The 26,327-nt window shown below is 37.4% G+C and overlaps 1 long non-coding RNA gene and 3 gene segments (V, D, J or C); all 4 read left to right on the top strand.

Annotated features, from left to right (window-relative positions):
* The first annotated feature begins 5,012 nt into the window (after positions 1-5,012).
* Positions 5,013-5,634, top strand: LOC121631644. The segment is given in 2 exon segments: positions 5,013-5,151; positions 5,267-5,634. Coding segments are annotated over 2 exon segments (426 nt in total).
* A 4,455-nt stretch (positions 5,635-10,089) lies between these two features.
* Positions 10,090-10,667, top strand: LOC121631643. The segment is given in 3 exon segments: positions 10,090-10,147; positions 10,263-10,558; positions 10,656-10,667. Coding segments are annotated over 3 exon segments (366 nt in total).
* A 6,816-nt stretch (positions 10,668-17,483) lies between these two features.
* On the top strand, positions 17,484-18,089 carry LOC121631642. The segment is given in 2 exon segments: positions 17,484-17,606; positions 17,722-18,089. Coding segments are annotated over 2 exon segments (426 nt in total).
* A 3,825-nt stretch (positions 18,090-21,914) lies between these two features.
* Positions 21,915-23,136, top strand: LOC121631150. Of its 2 annotated transcripts, none has more exons than XR_006008674.1 (3): positions 21,915-22,016; positions 22,110-22,743; positions 22,838-23,136. It is a non-coding gene; the product is annotated as an uncharacterized LOC121631150 (long non-coding RNA). The 2 variants fall into 2 exon arrangements; XR_006008675.1 differs by having other exon boundaries at positions 21,958-22,224; positions 22,594-22,743.
* The last annotated feature ends 3,191 nt before the right edge of the window (positions 23,137-26,327 follow it).

Raw genomic sequence — 26,327 nt, 5'->3', positions numbered from 1 at the left:
CACGCTACATTAGGATTCACCATCTTGTCTTTGTGTGTGTGTTGCTGGTTCTTACTAAACATCTTTTAACTATTTGCCTCATGCAGCTCTTTCTTTTCTTGCTGAATGTGCATCTCTTAGAGGGGCATCTTTGCACTGAGGAATAGAATATTATGACTAATAACAGAAAATGAATGAATGAAATGTAAACACACAAGCATTACGTGGCTCGGGCACTAACGATGTAATTCATTCATGCACTGACGAGCACATGCCGGCCAAAGTCAGAAAAGTAAGAAAAACAGCATATCATAGCTTCTGCCCTCATTTGGCTCTTATGTAAACATGCCTTCATCTTGCAAAACACATGAAACAACATACACTTAATTTGTTTCAACCACTTACTGATTTTCTGACTTGAATTTATTTGGTGATTCTAAAATATAGCCTGACGACAACTGCTCTCTGCAGGTCGTAATCCACCAGTGTGTTAGATCAGGCCCTACAGCTTTCCCATGGCTACGCAGCGGCTCCAGCCCCTTTACCCCCTGCCCCCTCCACACGCCGGTTTTGTCCTTATTTTCATTATTGTTTTTTCTGATTGTCTTTTTGAATAGTTTCCATTGCTGTACCGAGTTCTGTGTTTGTGGCCCATGTCAGGTTATTGGACATATGCAGGTCCAGGTATTTGACTGTGGTCACCAGCTGATAAGCCGTGTGATCTGTTTTTATGCATTCATGCAGTAGAAAAAAAGTTATGAAATCTCCAGATCTTTTACTGCTGTGTTTCTGAGATTTGCTGGCTTGCTGTTAACACTTAATTAAAATCTAATCTTTTTTGGATGTTAACCCTAATCTGCTTTTCTCTTGTCTCACACATCACTGTGGGGATTTGATTCCAGACTCCGTCTATTTATTCAAAAGTTTTGAAGAGTTAATATATTTTCAGTCCATTAATAAAAGTTTCTAAATTACTGGACATAAAATACATGAAACATCCATCTGTCCATTTTCTATACCCGATTGTACCAATGAAGGATTGTGGGGGGCTGGAGTCTATCCCAGCAGCTACCAGGCAACAACCAGCTACACCTGGAGACACCAGTTAACCTAACAATCATATCTTTGGAATGTGGGAAGAAACCAGGATACCTGGAGAAAACCCCAAGCATACACATGGAGAACATGCAAACTCCACAGAAAAAGACACGACTCGAACCCAACCCCTGTAGCCGAGGCCGAGTTTGATCTTAACATGATTCATTTTAGGTGTTTCTTCTCTGATTCTAATATTTGTGCTCTGATGACAGTGTGTCTTTGACCTCTTACAGAATCCTGTGCTGTGTAGCACCACAACACGTCACCATTAGAGCTGGGCAGAACGATCAAAATATCAATAGTATCAATACCAAGGCTAGTATCTGTATTAACTGATACCAACACGATGAGCTCATCAATTCTTTTCATGAGCTGATTAAGTCAACCAATAGTAGACTTTGCTTTTGTTTTATCTAATTAGCACTACTAACTTCATTTCTTAAACAGTTGTGTAATAAAAGGGAACCATTTCTATTATTTCTAGTTTTTTATTATTTTGGTACATTGTTGATGTTATTTTATATTGTTTACAAACAAAAGAGTTTACATTAAAATGTCTCAGTTCTGCCATCAGTTTGTTAATAATAAAAAATGTTTTATTTGACAAAAATCTTTGTACTGTGTTTTATTATGATGATAATTATTAGGGGTGTGCCATCTTACGTATCTAATGATTAGATCTGATTACAATTCATGTTGGTTTTGACTGCATGATGATGCATTGAAGATTTTCTCCCTCCATTTAAATCAAGTAACAAAGCAAAATGATCTCACCTCCCTTTTATTAATGTCAAACCATAAATAAATACAACACATATTCAACATATTTTCATATTTTTACATGGAATAAACATGAAAAATATCTTACCAATAGGTGCTCTGCTGCTTTGGCATACATTGTCAGAATAGCTACCCTTGGATAATGCACATGCATAGCACAGAAATCTGCAAATGAACCATCAATTCAGCACCTCTGACTACTCAGAAATCTGCATATAGTCGACTGTGATGCCACACATTAGTTTAGTGTATTATATTGTATATTAACTGCACATTACTCGAGTGCATCTCTTGCACGACTAAAGACTCAGATGAAGTACAACTGTACCTATAATAGTTTTTTCTGTTAATCTTTTTGCAAGTGAGGGTGTGATGTCGGTTAAACACGTATTGTAGTGACTTATCAGCATTCATTTCATCCTTTGGATTTCCTGGAAACTGTCTTATTTTATTATTTTATTTAATTATTATTTTTTTTCATCAGGCTCCTTCTTGGCCAGCATGTCTTCAGAGGCAGGGCTAGATCCCTGCCTTTTTGCTCCTGACAGAGTTTCAATCATTGGTGTGTAGACAGATTATTTTCTCACTTTTAGTAAAAAGGTTGGGCGGAAAAACTTAAATTTAGCAAAATACCGACATTCATATGGACTTAGATGAACAAGCACAGCTAAATACAGATGTAGACGTCTGGTGGAAGTTGATTGGTTTGAATGTTTGGAGGAAGAAGAGGAAGAGGAGGTAGAACGGGTCAACCCGCCTTAAAAGGTTTTGTTTCTCTGATGAGAGGGTTTACTTCGATACAGAGAATATTCAACTATTTTGATGTTAAATTCATTCATTTAACTTGACATCATGATCATTTTATTCTACTTAAACTTTCATATTTGGCTGGTTTCAGGTAATAAAGTTTTATTTCTTTTAAAGGTTTTGTTATTTGTTGTTTTGCAAAAGAGAAAAAAAATGTGCTGTAGAGATTTTATTCTTTATGTGGTCTAATTTTTTTTTGTTCACAAGTTTTTTAGTGAGTTTTTGTTTATTTTTCTCTGTGCAATCCTTTCACAGGTGGTGACCAAGTCCAGCAGACTCCTCCTGAAATGTTCTGCAAAACTGAAGAAAAACCCAAAATCAGCTGTTTACATAATATCCAGGACTACACTTTAATCCTCTGGTACAGACAATCAAAGGACAACAAAATGCAGCTCCTGGGATATATGAATGTAAATGAGGGATACCCAGAGACTGGAGTGAAGGTTAAAATAGAGGGGAGAGCAACTGAAGGCCAAACCTGCACATTAACATTTAATGAACTTGAACTCAGCAGCAGTGGAGTTTATTTCTGTGCTGCTAGTTACCACAGTGCTTCATGTCTCTGCTCCTCAGTACAAAGACCTCTAATGAAAAATTTCTTTCATCTTAGTTTAGCAGCTCACAGCTCCCTGCACCTGTATCACCAAACCCAGCGAATGTTGGCCTTGTTTCAAATCCAGAATCAGATATTATATAAGATTTATTCTGTGCAGCTACAGAACATTTACTGTTACTGCAGCATCTTATCACACATTCATCCAAACCTCAAGTATTTTTGTTGTTTCTGCCTCTCACTAAACAGGATTCAATGTTGATTTAACTCATCACCTATTTTTATGTCTGTTGAATCTTTGTTGTTTTTTAAGAACAAACAAACAAACAAAAATTCATATTCCTGTAGGTTCATACAAAAGAATAACCTGAACTCTAACATCACTGCATCACTTTCTAGGAAACTGATCTGTGGAACTTTATAAAGTAATTTCCATCAGTTACCAAATAATGATGCAGCATCTTCAGTCAGCACAGAACTACAGATACCCTGAAAAGACAAAAAGCTTAATTTGCTTTAGGAAATTTCAGGATTTTCAAAAGGTTTTGTTAAATTGTAACTTGTTAAAATGATGCATGAAAAAACAACAATGAACAACTGTTCATCAGTGGCAAGATCAAAGTCATAAGTTAAATAAACAAAAAAACAAAATAAAATAACTATTGGAAAATAGTCAAGAGATTAAAAAAACAACCACAAAACATAAAATCAAAGAAAACAAAGCAAACAAAGTAGCTTTTTCTTTAATATTTTCTATTTATTTCAAATGTAAGGTTAGGACATTTTAAAATACATTTAAATAATTTTCCTCTGTAAAAATAGTTTTTATTTAAATATTTCTCGACATGAAATCTGATTTTCATGTCGTTTTTAACGTCATGATCAAACTTCCTGATTAGAATGAGAGATAATGAGTGAAGTCCTGCAGGGAGGCAGGACCACTGCATCAAAGATAGAGAATCAAAGCAAGTATTAAACTCACACCACACACACCTCTGCAGCTGTATAATACTGTCCTGGTTTGGTTTTGGTTTGTCATGTTTAGTTCTGTTATGATCTTGGTTTATAGTTTGTGTGGTTTTCATGTTTTATGTCCTGTCATGATCAGGCTTTGTTATGTTTTAGTTTTGTCTTGATTTTTGGTTTATAGTTCTGGTTTTATCACGTTTTGTCCTGTTTTCCCTCTTGTGCTCTGTGGTTTCTGTTTCTGGCTCAGTAGTTCACCTGGTCTGATTACTCATTCATACTCCCTCTGTGTATATGTACCTCATGGTTTTCAGTTGTTCCTGTCGTATCCTCATGGTTCATCCCTGTAACAGCTGGTTTTCCCTGGTTCCTAAGTTTTGGAAATAAACCTGTTAACTGCACCGTTCTGCCTCATCTGCCTGCGTTTGGGTCCTCACCTCTGCCTACATATGACATAATACAACTGTAACACAGTCTGGCAGTGAACCAGAACATGGACATCATCATCTTCAATCATCATCATACCACACCTGCTCACATCATCAGAGTTTCTGTTGTGAATGTCAGATCATTAAAAGCTTAATAATCTTTTTATTATTTGGCTTTTGGAATCAAGCATGTTTTTAATTGTTTGGATTAAAGTGAACAGTTCAGATTTTTGTGGAAAAAAAATTCAGTCACATTTTGTTTGATTCTTCTATTTTTTTTTTTTTTCACATGTTTCACATAAAAAATGATCCTCTAGTTTTACAGCTGTGTTTATTTCATCATCACATGTAACAAATGTGACCTTCTGATTGGTCCACATGATCAGAGAACATCACACCCCGCACTGACACACCTTCCTGCATCTCTTCATCTCTGTGGAACTACACTGATAGATAACTGAGCTTTTAATTAGTTTTAGAACATGACTGCTATCAGACATGGTTTCCTCAGCTTGTTGGTGTTTGTACTCTGGATGAAAGGTAAACATCTTGAACATCAGCAGATTGATTTCAGTGATTAGAAGATGAAAACATCTGTGAAACTATAAATTATCAAAATATTAACTGATGGTAACTTTGACTGTTGTCCACACAGGTCTGACTGATGGAAGTGATGTTAACCAGACCCCCATACTGTGGAGGAAGAAGGGTGAAGATGCAACAATACTCTGTAACCACACGAAGGATGCTACTTACTTCCAGATGTACTGGTATCAACAGCTGCCGGGGGAGGGAATGAAGGAAATAGTTTTTACTTTAGCTGATGCTCAACATAAATATACAAACGGCTTCAGTGAGGAGAAATTCCCAGCAGAGAAGAAAAATGCTCAGACTGGATCTCTGACAGTAAAGAAGCTGGAGCCTGAAGACAGTGGAGTGTATTTCTGTTCTGTGCGTCAACACAGTGATGCAGGTGGTTTAAAGAGCTGCACAAAAACCCAACAGCTGCTCCCAGTGAACTGAAGACATCATTTTTAATCATCTGTAGAGGGAGCTCTAGACCTGGAGACTTTATCATCAGATTAGTTGAATATTTACTACTTTCTATGATCATGGTACCCCAGAGCAGGCTGTATTTTGTCCATCTCTGGGGGCTTTAACTTTTGCTTCCAGCTCTGTCTCCTGTTCTGCCTCCTCCTCTCTCCGTCTCTGTCCTCCTCTTCTCAGGTGGCCAGTCTGCTGCTCCAGTCCTCCCGCGCTACCTGGCGGGGGCGTGGCCCGTTTGGGATTAAATACCAGGCCTTTCACACCTGCGTGGTCTCTGCTCGCGCCAGCCTGCTCACCTGCAGCACTCCTTTTCCTTTGTTTGTGCACTCATTAGTTTATCCACTTTAGCTTTCCCACACAACACCTCCCCACAACCAACACTCCCATACACTACTGATGCTACAGATTATACACATAGGTTACACTGTTAAGCTCCATTTATTTACTTTGGTCACCTTTTCTTAATAAATTATACTTTAATTGGCATCCCTCGTTGTCCCACCTCCTTTTTGTCAAGCTCTCACGAGCCGGGCTTGACAACATGCACACATCACTTATTAGCTTCTGCATATGAAACAATGTTGTTTGTCTCAGGCTTATGTAGAGATGTAAAAGGGCAGGTGCTCAAAGTAGAAAAGGGGCACACCAAACCCAATTTAAAAGATTGTGTATGTGGCAGGAATCTGGTAAAGACACGGCTGTTACATTTGCAATACATTACATGTATGTAACACAATGTTCTATTATATGCTGAGATAAAGATTGATTTCATTATGACATGAACATCATAATTACAAAGATGCAAGTTGTTACAGTTGTGTAATAAAAGGAACCATTTCTATTATTTCTAGTTATTTTATTATTTTGGTACATTGTTGATGTTATTTTATATTGTTAACAAACAAAAGAGTTTACATTAAAATGTCTCAGTTCTGCCATCAGTTTGTTAATAATAAAAAATGTTTTATTTGACAAAAATATTTGTACTGTTCTTTATTATGATGATAATTATTAGGGGTGTGCCATCTTACGTACCTCATGACTAGATCTGATTACAATTCATGTTGGTTTTGATTGCATGATGATGCATTGAAGATTTTCAATTCATCTTTTTCTCCCCATTCAGAGTTTTTCTCACTCCATTTAAATCAAGTAACAAAAGAAAATGATCTCACCTCCCTTTTATTTATGTCAAACCATAAATAAACACAACACCTATTCAACATATTTTCATTATTATGTTCATATTTTTACATGGAATAAACATGAAAAATATCTTACCAATAGGTGCTCTGCTGCTTTGGCATACATTGTCAGAATAGTTACCCTTGGATAATGCACATGCGTAGCACAGAAATCTGCAAATGACCCATCAATTCAGCACCTCTGACTACTCAGAAATCTGCATATAGTCGACTGTGACGCCACACGTTAGTTTAGTGTAGTATATTGTATATTAACTGCACATTACTCGAGTGCATCTCTTGCATGACTAAAGACTCAGATGAAGTACAACTGTACTTATAATAGTTTTTTCTGTTAATCTTATTGCAAGTGAGGTTGTGATGTCATCTAAACACGTATTGTAGCGACATATCAGCATTCATTTCATCATTTGGATTTGCTGGAAACTGTCTTATTTTATTATTTTATTTAATTATTATTTTTTTTCATCAGGCTCCTGCTTGGCCAGCATGTCTTCAGAGGCAGGGCTAGATCCCGACCTTTTTGCTCCTGACAGAGTTTCAATCATTGGTGTGTAGACAGATTATTTTCTCACTTTTAGTAAAAAGGTTGGGTGGAAAAACTTAAATTTAGCAAAATACCCATATTCATATGGACTTAGATGAACAAGCACAGCTAAATACAGATGTAGACGTCTGGTGGAAGTTGATTGGTTTGAATGTTTGGAGGAAGAAGAGGAAGAGGAGGTAGAATGGGTCAACCCGCCTTAAAAGGTTTTGTTTCTCTGATGAGAGGGTTTACTTCGATACAGAGAATATTCAACTATTTTGATGTTAAATTCATTCATTTACCTCGACATCATGATTATTTTATTTTACTTAAACTTTCATATTTGGCTGGTTTCAGGTAATAAAGTTTTATTTCTTTTAAAGGTTTTGTTATTTGTTGTTTTGCAAAAGAGAAAAAAAATGTGCTGTAGAGATTTTATTCTTTATGTGGTCTAATTTTTTTTTGTTCACAAGTTTTTTAGTGAGTTTTTGTTTATTTTTCTCTGTGCAATCCTTTCACAGGTGGTGACCAAGTCCAGCAGACTCCTCCTGAAATGTTCTGCAAAACTGAAGACAAACCCAAAATCAGCTGTTTGCACAATGTTCAGTTCTACGATCGAATCTTCTGGTACAGACAATCAAAGGACAACGAGATGCAGCTCCTGGGATACATGAATGTAAAAGACGGATACCCAGAGACTGGAGTGAAGGTAAAAATAGAGGGGAGAGCAACTGAAGGCCAAACCTGCACATTAACATTTAATGAACTTGAACTCAGCAGCAGTGGAGTTTACTTCTGTGCTGCTAGTCGCCACAGTGCTTCATGTCTCTGCTTCTCAGTACAAAAACCTCCAATGAAAAATTTCTTTCATCTTAGTTTAGCAGCTCACAGCTCCCTGCACCTGTATCACCAAACCCAGCGAATGTTGGCCTTGTTTCTAATCCAGAATCAGATATTATATGAGATTTATTCTGTGCAGCTACAGAACATTTACTGTTACTGCAGCATCTTATCACACACTCATCCAAACCTCAAGTATTTTTGTTGTTTCTGCCTTTCACTAAACAGGATTCAATGTTGATTTAACTCATCACCTATTTTTATGTCTGTTGAATCTTTGTTGTTTTTTAAGAACAAACAAACAAACAAAAATTCATATTCCTGTAGGTTCATATAAAAGAATAACCTGAACTCTAACATCACTGCATCACTTTCTAGGAAACTGATCTGTGGAGCTTTATAAAGTAATTTCCATCAGTTACCAAATAATGATGCAGCATCTTCAGTCAGAACAGAACTACAGATACCCTGAAAAGACAAAAAGCTTAATTTGCTTTAGGAAATTTCAGGATTTTCAAAAGGTTTTGTTAAATTGTAACTTGTTAAAATGATGCATGAAAAAACAACAATGAACAACTGTTCATCAGTGGCAAGATCAAAGTCATAAGTTAAATAAACAAAAAAACAAAATAAAATAACTATTGGAAAATAGTCAAGAGATTAAAAAAACAACCACAAAACATAAAATCAAAGAAAACAAAGCAAACAAAGTAGCTTTTTCTTTAATATTTTCTATTTATTTCAAATGTAAGGTTAGGACATTTTAAAATACATTTAAATAATTTTCCTCTGTAAAAATAGTTTTTATTTAAATATTTCTCGACATGAAATCTGATTTTCATGTCGTTTTTAACGTCATGATCAAACTTCCTGATTAGAATGAGAGATAATGAGTGAAGTCCTGCAGGGAGGCAGGACCACTGCATCAAAGATAGAGAATCAAAGCAAGTATTAAACTCACACCACACACACCTCTGCAGCTGTATAATACTGTCCTGGTTTGGTTTTGGTTTGTCATGTTTAGTTCTGTTATGATCTTGGTTTATAGTTTGTGTGGTTTTCATGTTTTATGTCCTGTCATGATCAGGCTTTGTTATGTTTTAGTTTTGTCTTGATTTTTGGTTTATAGTTCTGGTTTTATCACGTTTTGTCCTGTTTTCCCTCTTGTGCTCTGTGGTTTCTGTTTCTGGCTCAGTAGTTCACCTGGTCTGATTACTCATTCATACTCCCTCTGTGTATATGTACCTCATGGTTTTCAGTTGTTCCTGTCGTATCCTCATGGTTCATCCCTGTAATAGCTGGTTATCCCTGGTTCCTAAGTTTTGGAAATAAACCTGTTAACTGCACCGTTCTGCCTCATCTGCCTGCGTTTGGGTCCTCACCTCTGCCTACATATGACATAATACAACTGTAACACAGTCTGGCAGTGAACCAGAACATGGACATCATCATCATCAATCATCATCATACCACACCTGCTCACATCATCAGAGTTTCTGTTGTGAATGTCAGATCATTAAAAGCTTAATAATCTTTTTATTATTTGGCTTTTGGAATCAAGCATGTTTTTAATTGTTTGGAATAAAGTGAACAGTTCAGATTTTTGTGGAAAAAAAAATCAGTCACATTTTGTTCGATTCTTTTCTTTATTTTATTTTATTACATATTTCACATAAAAAAATGATCCTCTAGTTTAACAGATGTGTTCAGTTCATCATCACATGTAACAAATGTGACCTTCTGATTGGTCCACATGATCAGAGAACGTCACACCCCGCACTGACACACCTTCCTGCATCTCTTCATCTCTGTGGAACTACACTGATAGATAACTGAGCTTTTAATTAGTTTTAGAACATGACTGCTATCAGACATGGTCTCCTCAGCTTGTTGGTGTTTGTACTCTGGATGAAAGGTAAACATCTGGAACATCAGCAGATTGATTTCAGTGATTAGAAGATGAAAACATCTGTGAAACAATAAACTATCAAAATATTAACTGATGGTAACTTTGACTGTTGTCCACACAGGTCTGACTGATGGAAGTGATGTTAACCAGACCCCCATACTGTGGGGGAAGAAGGGTGAAAATGCAGCAATACACTGTAACCACACGAAGGATGCTTCTTACTACCAGATGTACTGGTATCAACAGCTGCCAGGGGAGGGAATGAAGGAAATAGTTTTTACTTCAGTTAATTCTCAACATAAATATACAAACAGCTTCAGTGAGGAGAAATTCCCAGCAGAGAAGAAAAATGCTCAGACTGGATCTCTGACAGTAAAGAAGCTGGAGCCTGAAGACAGCGGAGTGTATTTCTGTTCTGTGAGTCAACACAGTGATGCAGGTGGTTTAAAGAGCTGCACAAAAACCCAACAGCTGCTCCCAGTGAACTGAAGACATAATTTTTAATCATCTGTAGAGGGAGCTCTAGACCTGGAGACTTTATCATCAGATTAGTTGAATATTTACTACTTTCTATGATCATGGTGCCGTTCACATTATTTCACAGATACTGACAACATGCACACGTCACTTATTAGCTTCTGTAAAATGTAATAATGTTGTTTGTCTCAGGCTTATGTAGAGAGATGTAAAAGGGCAGGTGCTCAAAGCACAAAAGGGACACACCAAACCCAATTTAAAAGATTGTGTGTGTGGCAGGAATCTGGTTAAGACACAGCTGTTACATTTACAATACATTACATGTATGTAACACAATGTTCTATTATATGCTGTGATACAAATAGATTTCATTATGACATGAACATCATAATTACAAAGATGTAAGAGGGGGAAAGAATAGGGACGGTCAATAAAACATATCTATACAGAGGAGCTGAAAATTTAAATGTTTTAAGTGTACTTTAATAAAGCTCCTACTAACAAATGGAGCAGCCTGGATACTCTGGTTTGCTTTACTCACAGTGCAGATTGCAGAGATGAAGATACTCCTGGTCCATGCAGATAACAGCAAATTCTAACATGAAACTACAGACACTAAAAAGAACAGAGAAGAGATTACCTTACCTTACACCAGGGGTGGCCAGCTCCGGTCCTCAAGAGCCACAATCCTGCAGGTTTTTGATGTGTCCCTGCTCCAAAACCATCTGACTCAAATTGATGAGTCATTGTGCAAAACTCAATAGGCTGTTGGATCTATTTCATTTGAGTCAGGTGTGTTGAAGCAGGAAACATTGGAAAATCTGCAGGACGGCTGCCCTCGAGGACCGACTTTGGAAAGCCCTGCCTTACACGTCTCCATGGCAACATGCACAGCCTGCTAAGTCTGTGGCTGACCACGCTACATTAGGATTCACCATCTTGTTTTTGTGTGTGTGTTGCTGGTTCCTATCAAACATCTTTTAACTATCTGCTTCATGCAGCTCTTTCTTTTCTTGCTGAATGTGTATTTCTTAGTGGGGCATCTTTGCACTGAGGAATAGAATATTATGACTAATAACAGAAAATGAATGAATGAAATGTAAACACACAAACATTGCATGTCTCGGGCACAAACAATGTAATTTCATTCATGCACTGACGAGCACATGCCGGCCAAAGTCAGAAAAGTAAGAAAAACAGCATATCATAGCTTCTGCCCTCATTTGGCTCTTATGTAAACATGCCTTCATCTTGCAAAACACATGAAACAACATACACTTAATTTGTTTCAACCACTTACTGATTTTCTGACTTGAATTTATTTGGTGATTCTAAAATATAGCCTGACGACAACTGCTCTCTGCAGGTCGTAATCCACCAGTGTGTTAGATCAGGCCCTACAGCTTTCCCATGGCTACGCAGCGGCTCCAGCCCCTTTACCCCCCGCCCCCTCCACACTTTACACGCCGGTTTTGTCCTTATTTTTATTGTTGTTTTTTCTGATTGTCTTTTTGAATAGTTTCCATTGCTGTAACGAGTTCTGTGTTTGTGGCCCATGTCAGGTTATTGGACATATGCAGGTCCAGGTATTTGACTGTGGTCACCAGCTGATATGCCGTATGATCTGTTTTTATGCATTCATGCAGTAGAAAAAAAAGTTATGAAATCTCCAGATCTTTTACTGTTGTGTTTCTGAGATTTGCTGTCTTGCTTTTAACACTTAATTAAAATCGAAAGTTTTTTGGATGTTAACCCTAATCTGCTTTTCTATTGTCTCACACATCACTGTGGGGATTTAATTCCAAAATCCATTTATTTATTCAAAAGTTTTGAAGAGTTAATATATTTTCAGTCCATTAATAAAAGTTTCTAAATTACTGGACATAAAATACATGAAACATCCATCTTTCCATTTTCTATACCCGATTGTACCAATGAAGGATTGTGGGGGGCTGGAGTCTATCCCAGCAGCTACCAGGCAACAACCAGCTACACCTGGAGACACCAGTTAACCTAACATTCATATCTTTGGAATGTGGGAAGAAACCAGGATACCTGGAGAAAACCCCAAGCATACACATGGAGAACATGCAAACTCCACAGAAAAAGACACGACTCGAACCCAACCCCTGTAGCCGAGGCCGAGTTTGATCTTAACATGATTCATTTTAGGTGTTTCTTCTTCTCTGATTCTAATATTTGTGCTCTGATGACAGTGTGTCTTTGACCTCTTACAGGGATCCTGTGCTGTGTAGCACCACAACACGTCACTATTAGAGCTGGGCGGAACGATCAAAATATCAATAGTATCAATACCAAGGCTAGTATCTGTATTAACTGATACCAACACGATGAGCTCATCAATTCTTTTCATGAGCTGATTGAGTCAAACAATAGTAGACTTTGCTTTTGTTTTATCTAATTAGCACTACTAACTTCATTTCTTAAACAGTTGTGTAATAAAAGGGAACCATTTCTATTATTTCTAGTTTTTTATTATTTTGGTACATTGTTGATGTTATTTTATATTGTTTATAAACAAAAGAGTTTATAATAAAATGTCTCAGTTCTGCCATCAGTTTGTTAATAATAAAAAATGTTTTATTTGACAAAAATCTTTGTACTGTGTTTTATTATGATGATAATTATTAGGGGTGTGCCATCTTACGTACCTCATGATTAGATCTGATTACAATTCATGTTGGTTTTGATTGCATGATGATGCATTGAAGATTTTCTCACTCCATTTAAATCAAGTAACAATGCAAAATGATCTCACCTCCCTTTTATTTATGTCAAGCCATAAATAAATACAACACCTATTCAACATATTTTCATATTTTTACATGGAATAAACAGGAAAAATATCTCACCAATAGGGGCTCTGCTGCTTTGGCATACATTGTCAGAATAGCTACCCTTGGATAATGCACATGCGTAGCACAGAAATCTGCAAATGAACCATCAATTCAGCACCTCTGACTACTCAGAAATCTGCATATAATCGACTGTGACGCCACACGTTAGTTTAGTGTATTATATTGTATATTAACTGCACATTACTCGAGTGCATCTCTTGCATGACTAAAGACTCAGATGAAGTACAACTGTACTTATAATAGTTTTTTCTGTTAATCTTTTTGCAAGTGAGGTTGTGATGTCGTTTAAACACGTATTGTAGCGACTTATCAGCATTCATTTTATCATTTAGATTTGCTGGAAGCTGTCTTATTTTATGTATTTTTATTTTCTATCAGGCTCCTGCTTCGCCAGCATGTCTTCAGAGGCAGGGCTAGATCCCGACCTTCTTGCTCCTGACAGAGTTTCAATCATTGGGTGTGTGTAGACAGATTATTTTAACCTGTTAAGTCCGACGGACCCACCGGTGGGTCCAACAGGTGTAAACAAAAGTTCATATGTGTAAAAAAGTTACTTTAGTGATGTTAGGATACTTTATTTATAATGTGTCTTAAAGAAGAATACCTAATGCCACTAAATCAACTCTCCAAGTGCATTTGGTCAACAAAGTATTTGTTTAATAACAACTTTAAAATACTTATGCCACAAACAACAGCGCCACCATAACCAGTAACACCCGAAACAAAACGCGTGATCCGTTCACTCCACCCGAACATATTGGGTATCAAATGAAACTAGAAAAGCTGCACTTTCATATGACACCAAGCATAAAAAGATTTTCGCCAAGCACCTCACGTCAGTCTCAAAACAAACACAAAGCTAACCTTCGCATATCACAGCAGCCTTATCAGACAACATGTTTATCACCAAATACAGCACCAAATCCCAAAGCTATTCTCACAAACAGCCACATATTTTATTTCCTTGCCTTTTTATGGTCATTTTCAGTCTACCCACATTGTTCTTCGACCAAAACTCACAGCGTAATCATCCATAATGGTGAAACTGCGCCATGCGCTAACATGTCATATGCTCCCATTCTCAGCCATTTTGTTGTCTTGTTGTGGGTTTTGGCAGTGTAAATAAAGTTTGGTCGAATTCTACATCTTACAAGCTTTCCAACGATATCTTACACTTGAACGACACTTTATCTGTCAGGTATAAATACTTGCGCGTAAACAAAGGAGCATCATTGCCATTTTGCTGCAGTTACGCACGTGGGCGCACTGGAAAGAGCGAATATCGAACAGCGTTCATTTCTTCGCTTCATTATAATTTTTTATCCATTTAGAACTAAGGATAAAAGCCTTAAACGTGTCCAAAAAATTACAAAGAGCCAAATACACCGTGTTGGAAGTTCTGGAGGAAATACAGACACAGCACAATTTGGCACAGTTTGCGTATCCAAGTGGCCAAATGGAAAGTCCGCCTGGTACTATCCACACTAAACCCTGCATAAAAGCTATAAGATTTGTTCTATTCTCATGAAACTTTGTACAGTTGTAGTCAAGGAGTTGCTGAATCCATGCAGTGATATCTTTATGCACAGAATGATTTCTATCATGATGTTTTCATCTGTGTACAAATAAATAAATAAATAAATAAATAATAATAATGATAATAATAATAATAATAATTTGCCGAGGATATTTTTTTTAACCTATGGTTTATGACAATTTGCACAGGCATATTAACATTCACAATGTTTCGGACACTGGATTTATATTCCATAGGGTCTTACCTATCCATTGAGACTACTCTTATGTATATCGACCTGAAAATTAGAGAGTTATTGTTGATTTAATTTGGGTAGGTCTGTTCAGGCAAACTACACCTCCAAAAACCCTAGGGCTTAAAGGGTTAAACCTTTAGTAAAAAGTTTGGGCGGAAAAACTTAAATTTAGCAAAATACCGACATTCATATGGACTTAGATGAACAAGAACAGCTAAATACAGATGTAGACGTCTGGTGGAAGTTGATTGGTTTGAATGTTTGGAGGAAGAAGAGGAAGAGGAGGTAGAACGGGTCAACCCGCCTTAAAAGGTTTTGTTTCTCTGATGAGAGGGTTTACTTCGATACAGAGAATATTCAACTATTTTGATGTTAAATTCATTCATTTAACTCGACATCATGATCATTTTATTCTACTTAAACTTTCATATTTGGCTGGTTTCAGGTAATAAAGTTTTATTTCTTTTAAAGGTTTTGTTATTTGATGTTTTGCAAAAGAGAGAAAAAAATGTGCTGTAGAGATTTTATTCTTTATGTGGTCTAATTTTTTTTTGTCCACAAGTTTTTTAGTGGGTTTCTGATTATTTTTCTCTGTGCAATCCTTTCACAGGTGGTGACCAAGTCCAGCAGACTCCTCCTGAAATGTTCTGCAAAACTGAAGAAAAACCCCAAATCAGCTGTTTACATAATATCCAGGACTACACTAGAATCTTCTGGTACAGACAATCAAAGGACAACGAGATGCAGCTCCTGGGATACATGAATGTAGATGAGGGATACCCAGAGACTGGAGTGAAGGTTAAAATAGGGGGGAGAGCAACTAAAGGCGAAACCTGCACATTAACATTTAATGAACTTGAACTCAGCAGCAGTGGAGTTTATTTCTGTGCTGCTAGTTACCACAGTGCTTCATGTCTCTGCTTCTCAGTACAAAAACCTCCCAATGAAAAATTTCTTTCATCTTAGTTTAGCAGCTCACAGCTCCCTGCACCTGTATCACCAAACCCAGCGAATGTTGGCCTTGTTTCAAATCCAGAATCAGATATTATATGAGATTTATTCTGTGCAGCTACAGAACATTTACTGTTACTGCAGCATCTTATCACACATTCATCCAAACCTCAAGTATTTTTGTTCTGAGCTTTTTCTTAAATGTTATTTATTTATTTCAAATGTAAGGTTAGGACATTTTAAAACACATTTAAATAATTTTCCTCTGTAAAAATATTTTTTATTTGAATATTTCTTGACATGAAATCTGATTTTCATGTCGTTTTTAACGTCATGATCGAACTTCCTGATTAGAATGAGAGATAATGAGTGAAGTCCTGCAGGGAGGCAGGACCACTGCATCAAAGATAAAGAATCAAAGCAAGTATTAAACTCACACCACACACACCTCTGCAGCTGTATAATACTGTCCTGGTTTGGTTTTGGTTTGTCATGTTTAGTTCTGTTATGATCTTGGTTTATAGTTTGTGTGGTTTTCATGTTTTATGTCCTGTCATGATCAGGCTTTGTTATGTTTTAGTTTTGTCTTGATTTTTGGTTTATAGTTCTGGTTTTATCACGTTTCGTCCTGTTTTCCCTCTTGTGCTCTGTGGTTTCTGTTTCTGGCTCAGTAGTTGAGCTGGTCTGATTACTCATTCATACTCCCTCTGTGTATATGTACCCCATGGTTTTCAGTTGTTCCTGTCGTATCCTCATGGTTCATCCCTGTAATAGCTGGTTATCCCTGGTTCCTAAGTTTTGGAAATAAACCTGTTAACTGCACCGTTCTGCCTCATCTGCCTGCGTTTGGGTCACCTCTGACTACATATGACATAATACAATCATACCACACCTGCTCACATCATCGGAGTTTCTGTTGTGAATGTCAGATCATTAAAAGCTTAATAATCTTTTTATTATTTGGCTTTTTGAATCAAGCATGTTTATAATTGTTTCCTTTTGTTCATATAGTCCTAACAAAAAAATCTAGACAATAGCGCAGATATTTGGATTAAAGTGAACAGTTCAGATTTTTGTGGAAAAAATCAGTCACATTTTGTTTGATTCTTCTCTTTATTTTATTTTATTTTATTACATATTTCACATAAAAAATGATCCTCTAGTTTAACAGATGTGTTCAGTTCATTATCACATGTAACAAATGTGACCTTCTGATTGGTCCACATGATCAGAGAACGTCACACCCCGCACTGACACAGCTTCCTGCATCTCTTCATCTCTGTGGAACTACACTGATAGATAACTGAGCTTTTAATTAGTTTTAGAACATGACTGCTATCAGACATGGTTTCCTCAGCTTGTTGGTGTTTGTACTCTGGATGAAAGGTAAACATCTGGAACATCAGCAGATTGATTTCAGTGATTAGAAGATGAAAACATCTGTGAAACAATAAACTATCAAAATAATAACTGATGGTAACTTTGACTGTTGTCCACACAGGTCTGACTGATGGAAGTGATGTTAACCAGACCCCCATACTGTGGGGGAAGAAGGGTGAAGATGCAGCAATATTCTGTAACCACACGAAGGGTGCTGCTTACTACCAGATGTACTGGTATCAACAGCTGCCAGGGGAGGGAATGAAGGAAATAGTTTTTACTTTAGTTAATACTCCACATAAATATACAAACGGCTTCAGTGAGGAGAAATTCCCAGCAGAGAAGAAAAATGCTCAGACTGGATCTCTGACAGTAAAGAAGCTGGAGCCTGAAGACAGCGGAGTGTATTTCTGTTCTGTGCGTCAACACAGTGATGCAGGTGGTTTAAAGAGCTGCACAAAAACCCAACAGCTGCTCTCAGTGAACTGAAGACATCATTTTTATTCATCTGTAGAGGGAGCTCTAGACCTGGAGACTTTATCATCAGATTAGTTGAATATTTACTACTTTCTATGATCATGGTGCCGTTCACATCATTTTACAGATACTGACAACATGCACACATCACTTATTAGCTTCTGCATAATGTAATAATGTTGTTTGTCTCAGGCTTATGTAGAGAGATGTAAAAGGGCAGGTGCTCAAAGTAAAAAAGGGGCACACCAAACCCAATTTAAAAGATTGTGTGTGCGGCAGGAATCTGGTAAAGACACGGCTGTTACAGTTGCAATGCATTACATGTATGTAACACAATGTTCTATTATATGCTGCGATAAAGACAAATTTCATTATGACATGAACATCATAATTACAAAGATGCAAGTTGTTAATAAGTTGTTAACAGTTGTGTAATAAAAGGAACCATTTCTATTATTTCTAGTTATTTTATTATTTTGGTACATTGTAAACAATATAAAATAACATAAACAAACAAAAGAGTTTACATTAAAATGTCTCAGTTCTGCCATCAGTTTGTTAATAATAAAAAATGTTGTATTTGACAAAAATATTTGTACTGTGTTTTATTATGATGATAATCATTAGGGGTGTGCCATCTTACGTACCTCATGATTAGATCTGATTGCAATTCATGTTGGTTTTGATTGCATGATGATGCATTGAAGATTTTCAATGCATCTTTTTCTCCCCATTCAGAGTTTTTCTCAAATCAAGTAACAAAAGAAAATTATCTCACCTCCCTTTTATTAAAGTCAAACCATAAATAAACACAACACATATTCAACATAGTTTTATTATTATGTTCATATTTTTTCATGGAATAAACATGAAAAATATCTTACCAATAGGTGCTCTGCTGCTTTGGCATACATTGTCAGAATAGCTACCCTTGGATAATGCACATGCGTAGCACAGAAATTTGCAAATGACCCATCAATTCAGCACCTCTGACTACTCAGAAATCTGCATAGTCAACTGTGACGCCACACGTTAGTTTAGTGTATTATATTGTATATTAACTGCACATTACTCGAGTGCATCTATTGCATGACTAAGACTCAGATGAAGTAATAGTTTTTTCTGTTAATCTTTTTGTAAGCAAGGTTGTGATGTCGTCTAAACAAGTATTGTAGCGACTTATCAGCATTCAGCGCTTTCTCCCAGACTGCAGGATAATGAACGTTTAAAGATTAACTTTGAAATAATTATAGCAAAATAAAACTGTAAATATCAGACAAGGCTATTGTATGCTATTCTGACAACGTATGTCAAACCGTCAACACCAGCGGCTTCTCCTCCTCCAACATGAGCTGGGACCACACACGAAGTGCAGCTGCATGTTGTAGTATTACTATTAGATTTTATTTTGGTTTTTAACAACTTACATACGGAGTAAGTCTTGTCCAGGACTTGTCCGTTGTCATGTCCATAACAACCTAAATGTTTCCAAACGCTCGCCTTCAAACCCGATGAGTAATTCTTACGCCCAGTTACAGTGGCTGAAAGACTAGTGCAGGTGTTGGCATGTTTACTGTTGGCCACACGGTCAACTTAGAGAGATGGACCGGTCCGTCCCTTAATGCGTCCGGGCGGCACGCATGACTTTATTTTCCTGCCACACGTTTCAGCTGTGTTCCTGTCATTTAATTAATATGGAAAATAATCAGTTTTAAACATTTACGAATCATAATTGAATTGGCTGCATTAATTAAAATAGAATAAATTGCAAATCGGCCCATCCCTAATAATTATAATCGTTAATTAAAGGCAAACTCATTAAATGATTGTGAAATTTGAAGCAAAAAGTGTCATATATCACATCCATATCAGCAATACCTGCCCAGGATTTACTCGGTATTGGGTTGATACTAGAATTTGCAGTTTTATCCAGCCCTAATTACTGTAAAACTAAAACCATGCAGTTAAAGCTGATGTGACCGTTTTCGTGGTTGAAAAAAAGGCGGGGTCACAGTGACCCCTCCCACTTCGGATTTCTGCACATTCAGTCATGAAAACAAGACTAGAAGCAAAGTGGCCTGAACACAAAATGATGCTGTTTATTCTTTGCTGCATCAGCTGGCAGATGATGTTTGTTTCAGGTAAATAAACGTCATGTCTTCTCAGATTCCTAAAACCCAAGATTCAAAGAAAATATTTGTTTTTTCATGAAATACTGATTAAGATAAAACACCTAAGCTTTTGCTCCTCAGTTGTATTCCGACTCATCATCACTTGTTTTATTTATTTCTTTTCCACAGGTTCCTCTGTGAGTGACCAAATTTTTCAGACTCCATCCTTAGGCCTGTCGCGATAAGCAATAAGTCAATTAATTGAACAATAAGAAAATAAGAGCACGATAAGTTTGCCGGCCGCGATAATTTTTTTTCGTCCCCCCTTTACCATAGACTGTGTATGACAATAGGTTTCACTATGGAGTATTTCCACTAAACGCTCTGGTTTCTTGCGGAGTGATCTCTCTAGTGTCACACTTGACTGCAGCATGTTGCAGCACGAGCCGGTAAGCCGCATTTGTTTTGCACGGCTGCCAACACGCAATGGCCGTGAGACTTGCGTATTTAAGTGGCTTCTCACGCTCTCGCGCTAAACCTCCGATTCTCATGCTGAAATATGTAAATAATAGATGTACGCATCTCCTCTTTTATTGTTTCGCTGCTTCCCACATGTAAGCAGAACACACACATTCTAGCTTACGACGTCAGTACAAAGTCCCCACTTCCTGGTCTACCGTAATAACCCCTGTAATCCGCAGGCACATTACGCAAATAGAATCAGCCTATATACTACCGTATATGACAAAATACACATTAAGAGCAATGCCGGCTAATCGAGAGGTTTGGGAGGATTCCCAGTGGGCCGCATAACTTTTGGGCCGGTGTCCCGGCGTATGTGAATGTGGTATCCCAGCTAACTGCTGGGTTGTAGTTACTTATAAGGCCAACAGAGGGCAGAATGACTTTGTTTCACAAGCAGTAGATTTTGAAGAGCAGAAGAAGAACACGGGTTTTTGTTCGATGTAAAGTGCTGAAGTTTGGTTCGTCATTAAAACCGGCATGCTTGTCTACTTGTCTGGAGTTTATTTGAAGATGCAACAGTGAAAAAGGCGCTTTTATTTATTTAGTTTATTGACCTTTGAAAATGTGTACTTGCATTATTACGGCATATGTCACTATATTAGTTGAGAATGGTCTCAAAATGACACATTAGCGCTCTGCGCAATATTATCGTTTATCGCGATAATTTCTGAGAAAATTTATCGTACAGCTAAATTTGTTATCGTGACAGGCCTATCCATCCTAGACCTTCAAAGATTCTGGAGGAACAGCTAAAATCAGCTGTTCTCACAGTCTACAAAGCTATGATCGAATCCTCTGGTACAAACAGTCAAAAGACAACCAGATCCAGCTTCTGGGATACATGATAGGAGAGTCTGGACGCCCAGAGTCTGGACTGAATGTGAAGATAAATGGGAGTGCAAATAAAGACAAGACGTGTACTTTAATAGTTGAGAAACTCAGTCTGAGCAGCAGTGGAGTTTATTTCTGTGCTGCTAGATACTACAGTGCTTCATATCTCTGCTCCTCAGTACAAAAACCTCCTCATCACTGTTTCCATCTTATTCTAACATCACACAGCTGCTTAAACTTGTATGTCTTCCTTTCACAAGGTGGCAGTAAATCTTTATACATCTTCTCTGAGGATTATCTTAAACTCCTCCCACATAATGATGTTATAAGACTAAGGTTTACTCAGTGAGCAGTTTTCATATCAGAATATCTTCTGATACACTGAGAATATTTTTCTACCGTTAAGAAAACAGTTAAGTCAGTATGATTCTTCTATCTCTGAGCATTTATTTGAACAGTTTTCTGCTTTCAGGTAATGATGTGAACTTTTAAGCTCTGTTATTTCAGCTGTACGTGGACTCTGGTTTCCTTTAATTTATGCAATTTCTTTATATTTTATTTACAGGATCTTCTCTTAGTGATCAAGTCCATCAGACTCCAGCTGATCTGCACTGCAGCCCTGGAGGAACAGCCTTCATCAATTGTTCACACACCATTGAAAACTATAATAATATCCTCTGGTACAAACAGTCAAACAGCCAGATAGAATTACTGGGATACATGAATATAATTTATGAAAATTTAGAGGAAGGTGTGAATGTGACGATAGATGGAGATGCAAACAAAGACAAGATCTGCACTTTAATAGTAAAAGAACTGAGTCTGAGCAGCAGTGGAGTTTATTTCTGTGCTGCTAGATACCACAGTGCTTCATATCTCTGCTCCTCAGTACAAAACTTCCTCATCACTGTTCTTCATCTCCAACAGCTCAGTGCACCTGTTTGACGTGCTTTGAAAAGATGAATTAGTACATGACAAATCTAATAAAGAGATTTGGTTTCTGCTGTGACCACACCCACTTACAGAGCACATGTTCATTTTCCTGACAGGAGGCTTTAAGAACAAGACAGATCAGATCATCTGCTGACACACTGAGAATATGCTGCACAGTCACAGAGAAATTATCACTGAACAAAACAACAAGAACAGCATGAACTTCATACTATTAATATTTGCTTTCAACACTGTGCTGGTTTCAGGTAAAAACATTGTTATTACAAGTTTTAAAAATCACTTTAAACTACTTTGATAATTTAATGAATAATATTACTGTTTTTCTTCTCTTTAATACAGGATCCTCTCTCAGTGACCTCGTCCACCAGACACCTCAACATATTCATGCAAACCTAGCAGGAAAAGCTAAAATCACCTGTTCTCACAGTATCCAGAGCTACAACGTTATCCTCTGGTATAAACAATCAGAAAACAGACAGCTACAACTCCTGGGATACATGTATTTAACCAACAACAATACTGAAGGTGGAGTGAACGTGGAGATGGAGGGAAATGCAGATAAAGGCCAGAACTGCACTTTAACTGTTAAAGACCTCAGTCTGAACAGCAGTGCAGTGTACTTCTGTGCAGCCAGTTACCACAGTGCAACATTTCATTAATCCTCTGTACAAAAACCTCTTCACTGTTTATTATCTCTGTCACAGCTGACATCCTCCTGCAGCTGTATCAGCTATTTCCTGCATGATTTTTGTCTACTGGAAATTTCTTTTTGAATTCTGACTTATTAAAGGCATATTAAAGAAATAACTGGAACATATGTGAAGGATACATGCTGTAAATGTTTTTTGAGGTTTTATACATTATGAGACATTTAAACAGTTTTCTGTTTTCAGGACTATAACTAAATCTTCTGATACAAGCAGTCAGGACAACAGCTGCTCCTTCTGGGACATGTGTGCTATGAAACATGGATGGAAATACAAAGCAGAATTGCACATTTAAAACCTCCAACAGCAGTGTAGTTTTCACACAGCGCCCCATTTGATGGATCTTCAGTGGAAAACCTTTTCTCCACATACCTGCATCACTACAGCTCAAAGCCCTTCACACCTGGAATAATCTTTCCTTTAAATATGACAATTAGCTGTAAACGGCTAGACCTTTAAAATTCTAGCATTTATAGTTGGTTGTATCCTTAAAAGATAACACACCTACTATTTTGTTTTTACAGCAATGCTCATTTATTCATTTCTCTTCCAATTTTTATTCTAATTAGTGTTGAAAAGAGGTTGGAGCCTATCCCAGCTATCCAACTACAGCCAACACAGAGATATGGAAGACAAACAGATCTACGGAAGATGCCACAGTAACTACACTACACACCATCCTGAGCCATCTGGAGCATCCGAAGAGCTATGTGAGAGTGCTTTTGGTTGACTTCAGTTCAGCCTTCAATACAATCATCCCGGACATCCTGATCTGTAAACTGCTGGACCTCGGCCTCTCCCCATCTATCTGCTCCTGGATCAGACAGTTCCTGACTGACCGCCTCCACAAGTCAAATCTGGCCCTTTTATGTCCTCCTCAGTTACCCTCAGGACTGGCTCCCCACAAGGCTACGTGCTCAGTTCTCTCCTTTATTCACTTTACACCTATGACTGTTCTCCAGTCCAACCATGCAATCACATCATTAAATTTGTTGATGACACAACCTTCATAGGGCTCATCTCTGGAGGAGATGAGACAGCATACAGGGATGAGATTGTGAGTCTGTCAAAGTGGTGTGTGGCAAACAATCTGACCCTTAACACCTCGAAAACAAAGGAAATGATATTGGACTTTAGGAAGAAGTGTGATGCACCACCTCTGCCTCTCTGCATCAACGGTGTGGTTGTGGAAAGAGTGCAGTCCTACAAACTCCTTGGAGTCCATATATGCGAGGACCTTTCCTGGTCACTTAACACCTCCACCATCACCAAAAAGCACAGCAAAGGATCTATTTTCTCCGGCTGCTCAAAAGAAACAGCGTGGAGCGGAACCTGCAGGTGGCGTTCTACAGGGCCTGATTGAGAGCATTCTGACTTATTGCATCTCAGTGTGGTACGCAGGCTGTGCAGCTAGTCGCCACAGTGCTTCATATCTCTACTCCTCAGTACAAAAACCTCCTCATCACTGTTTCCATCTTATTCTAACATCACACAGCTGCTTAAACTTGTATGACTTCCTTTCACAAGGTGGCAGTAAATCTTTATATATCTTCTCTGAGGATTATCTTAAACTCCTCCCACATAATAATGTTATAAGACTAAGGTTTACTCAGTGAGCAGTTTTGCAGTTTTCATATCATCAGAATATCTTCTGATACACTGTGAACATTTTTCTACCGTTAACAAAACAGTTAAGTCAGTATGATTCTTCTATCTCTGAGCATTTATTTGAACAGTTTTCTGCTTTCAGGTAATGATTTGAACTTTTAAGCTCTGTTATTTCAGCTGTACATGGACTCTACATTATGCTTTCATTTATCCAATTTCTTTATATTTTATTTACAGGATCTTCTGTCAGTGACCAAGTCCATCAGACTCCAGCAGATCTGCACTACAGCCCTGGAGGAACAGCCTTCATCAACTGTTCACACACCATTGATGGTTATGATAAAATCCTCTGGTACAAACAGTCAAACAGCCAGATGCAGTTCCTGGGTTACATGAATATAAAGTATGAAAATCCAGAGTCTGGACTGAATGTGAAGATAAATGGGAGTGCAAATAAAGACAAGACGTGTACTTTAATAGTTGAGAAACTCAGTCTGAGCAGCAGTGGAGTTTATTTCTGTGCTGCTAGTCGCCACAGTGCTTCATGTCTCTGCTCCTCAGTACAAAAACCTCCAATGAAAATTTTCTTTCATCTTAGTTTAGCAGCTTATAGCTTCCTGCACCTGTATCACCAAACCCAGCGAATGTTGGCCTTGTTTCTAATCCAGAATCAGATATTATATGAGATTTATTATGTGCAGCTACAGAACTTTATTGTTACTGCAGTTTATTACAAATATATCAAAACCTCTGTTGTTTTCTCTGTTTCTGCTTCTCACATAACTCATCACATATTTTTATATCTGTTAAATCTTTTTTTGTACAAGCTAAGTCATAATACTGCAAGTTTATATAAAGGCATAGCATGAACGCTAACATCACTTTTACTTTTCTCCTGCCAAACCGGTCCAGGGAGACTTTTGAAACAACAACGTCGTGTTTTGGGGTTTGTGAAGGACTCAAATGTAACTTAAACTAAATTCATTTCAGATGAAAAACAAACACCTCAAACAACACAACAGGACTGATTAAGGGCAGGGACATATTACTTTTGTTGAAATAATCAGTTCAATATTTCCCAAAGTTTGGACCCTTTTAAGTTCTCATTTACACGTCCCACCTTTCTAGACCTGCTCCTGGAGCTGAGAGTCCATAAAATAAATATACAAACATAATCCAGGACACAGACTGATGAAGAGGAACAACAAGAACAGGTACACAAGGAGGGCTGAATGATCAGCAGAATTCACTTGAAGTAAACAAACACTGGAGGCAGAACTAACAGAATCAGGTCTAATTTAAACCCTGATCATGTAATCCAGAAGACATGGTAACACTAAACACAAAATCAAGGAGCATAAAACTGAAAACATATTACAAGAAGCTGGAAACCATCACTGATTCATGTTTGATGTGTTGTTGGGAGTTGTTAAAAGTTTTTTGTAAAAAATTGGCAAATACACAGAAAAAAAACACTTATTTTAGATTATTTGCACCACACCCAATATCGCTTA

Source organism: Melanotaenia boesemani, chromosome 20 (genome assembly GCF_017639745.1).
Source record: "Melanotaenia boesemani isolate fMelBoe1 chromosome 20, fMelBoe1.pri, whole genome shotgun sequence".
Classification (NCBI taxonomy): domain Eukaryota; kingdom Metazoa; phylum Chordata; class Actinopteri; order Atheriniformes; family Melanotaeniidae; genus Melanotaenia; species Melanotaenia boesemani.
The sequence above is the reverse complement of the archived record's forward strand: the minus strand, read 5'-3'. Positions and strand labels throughout refer to the sequence as shown.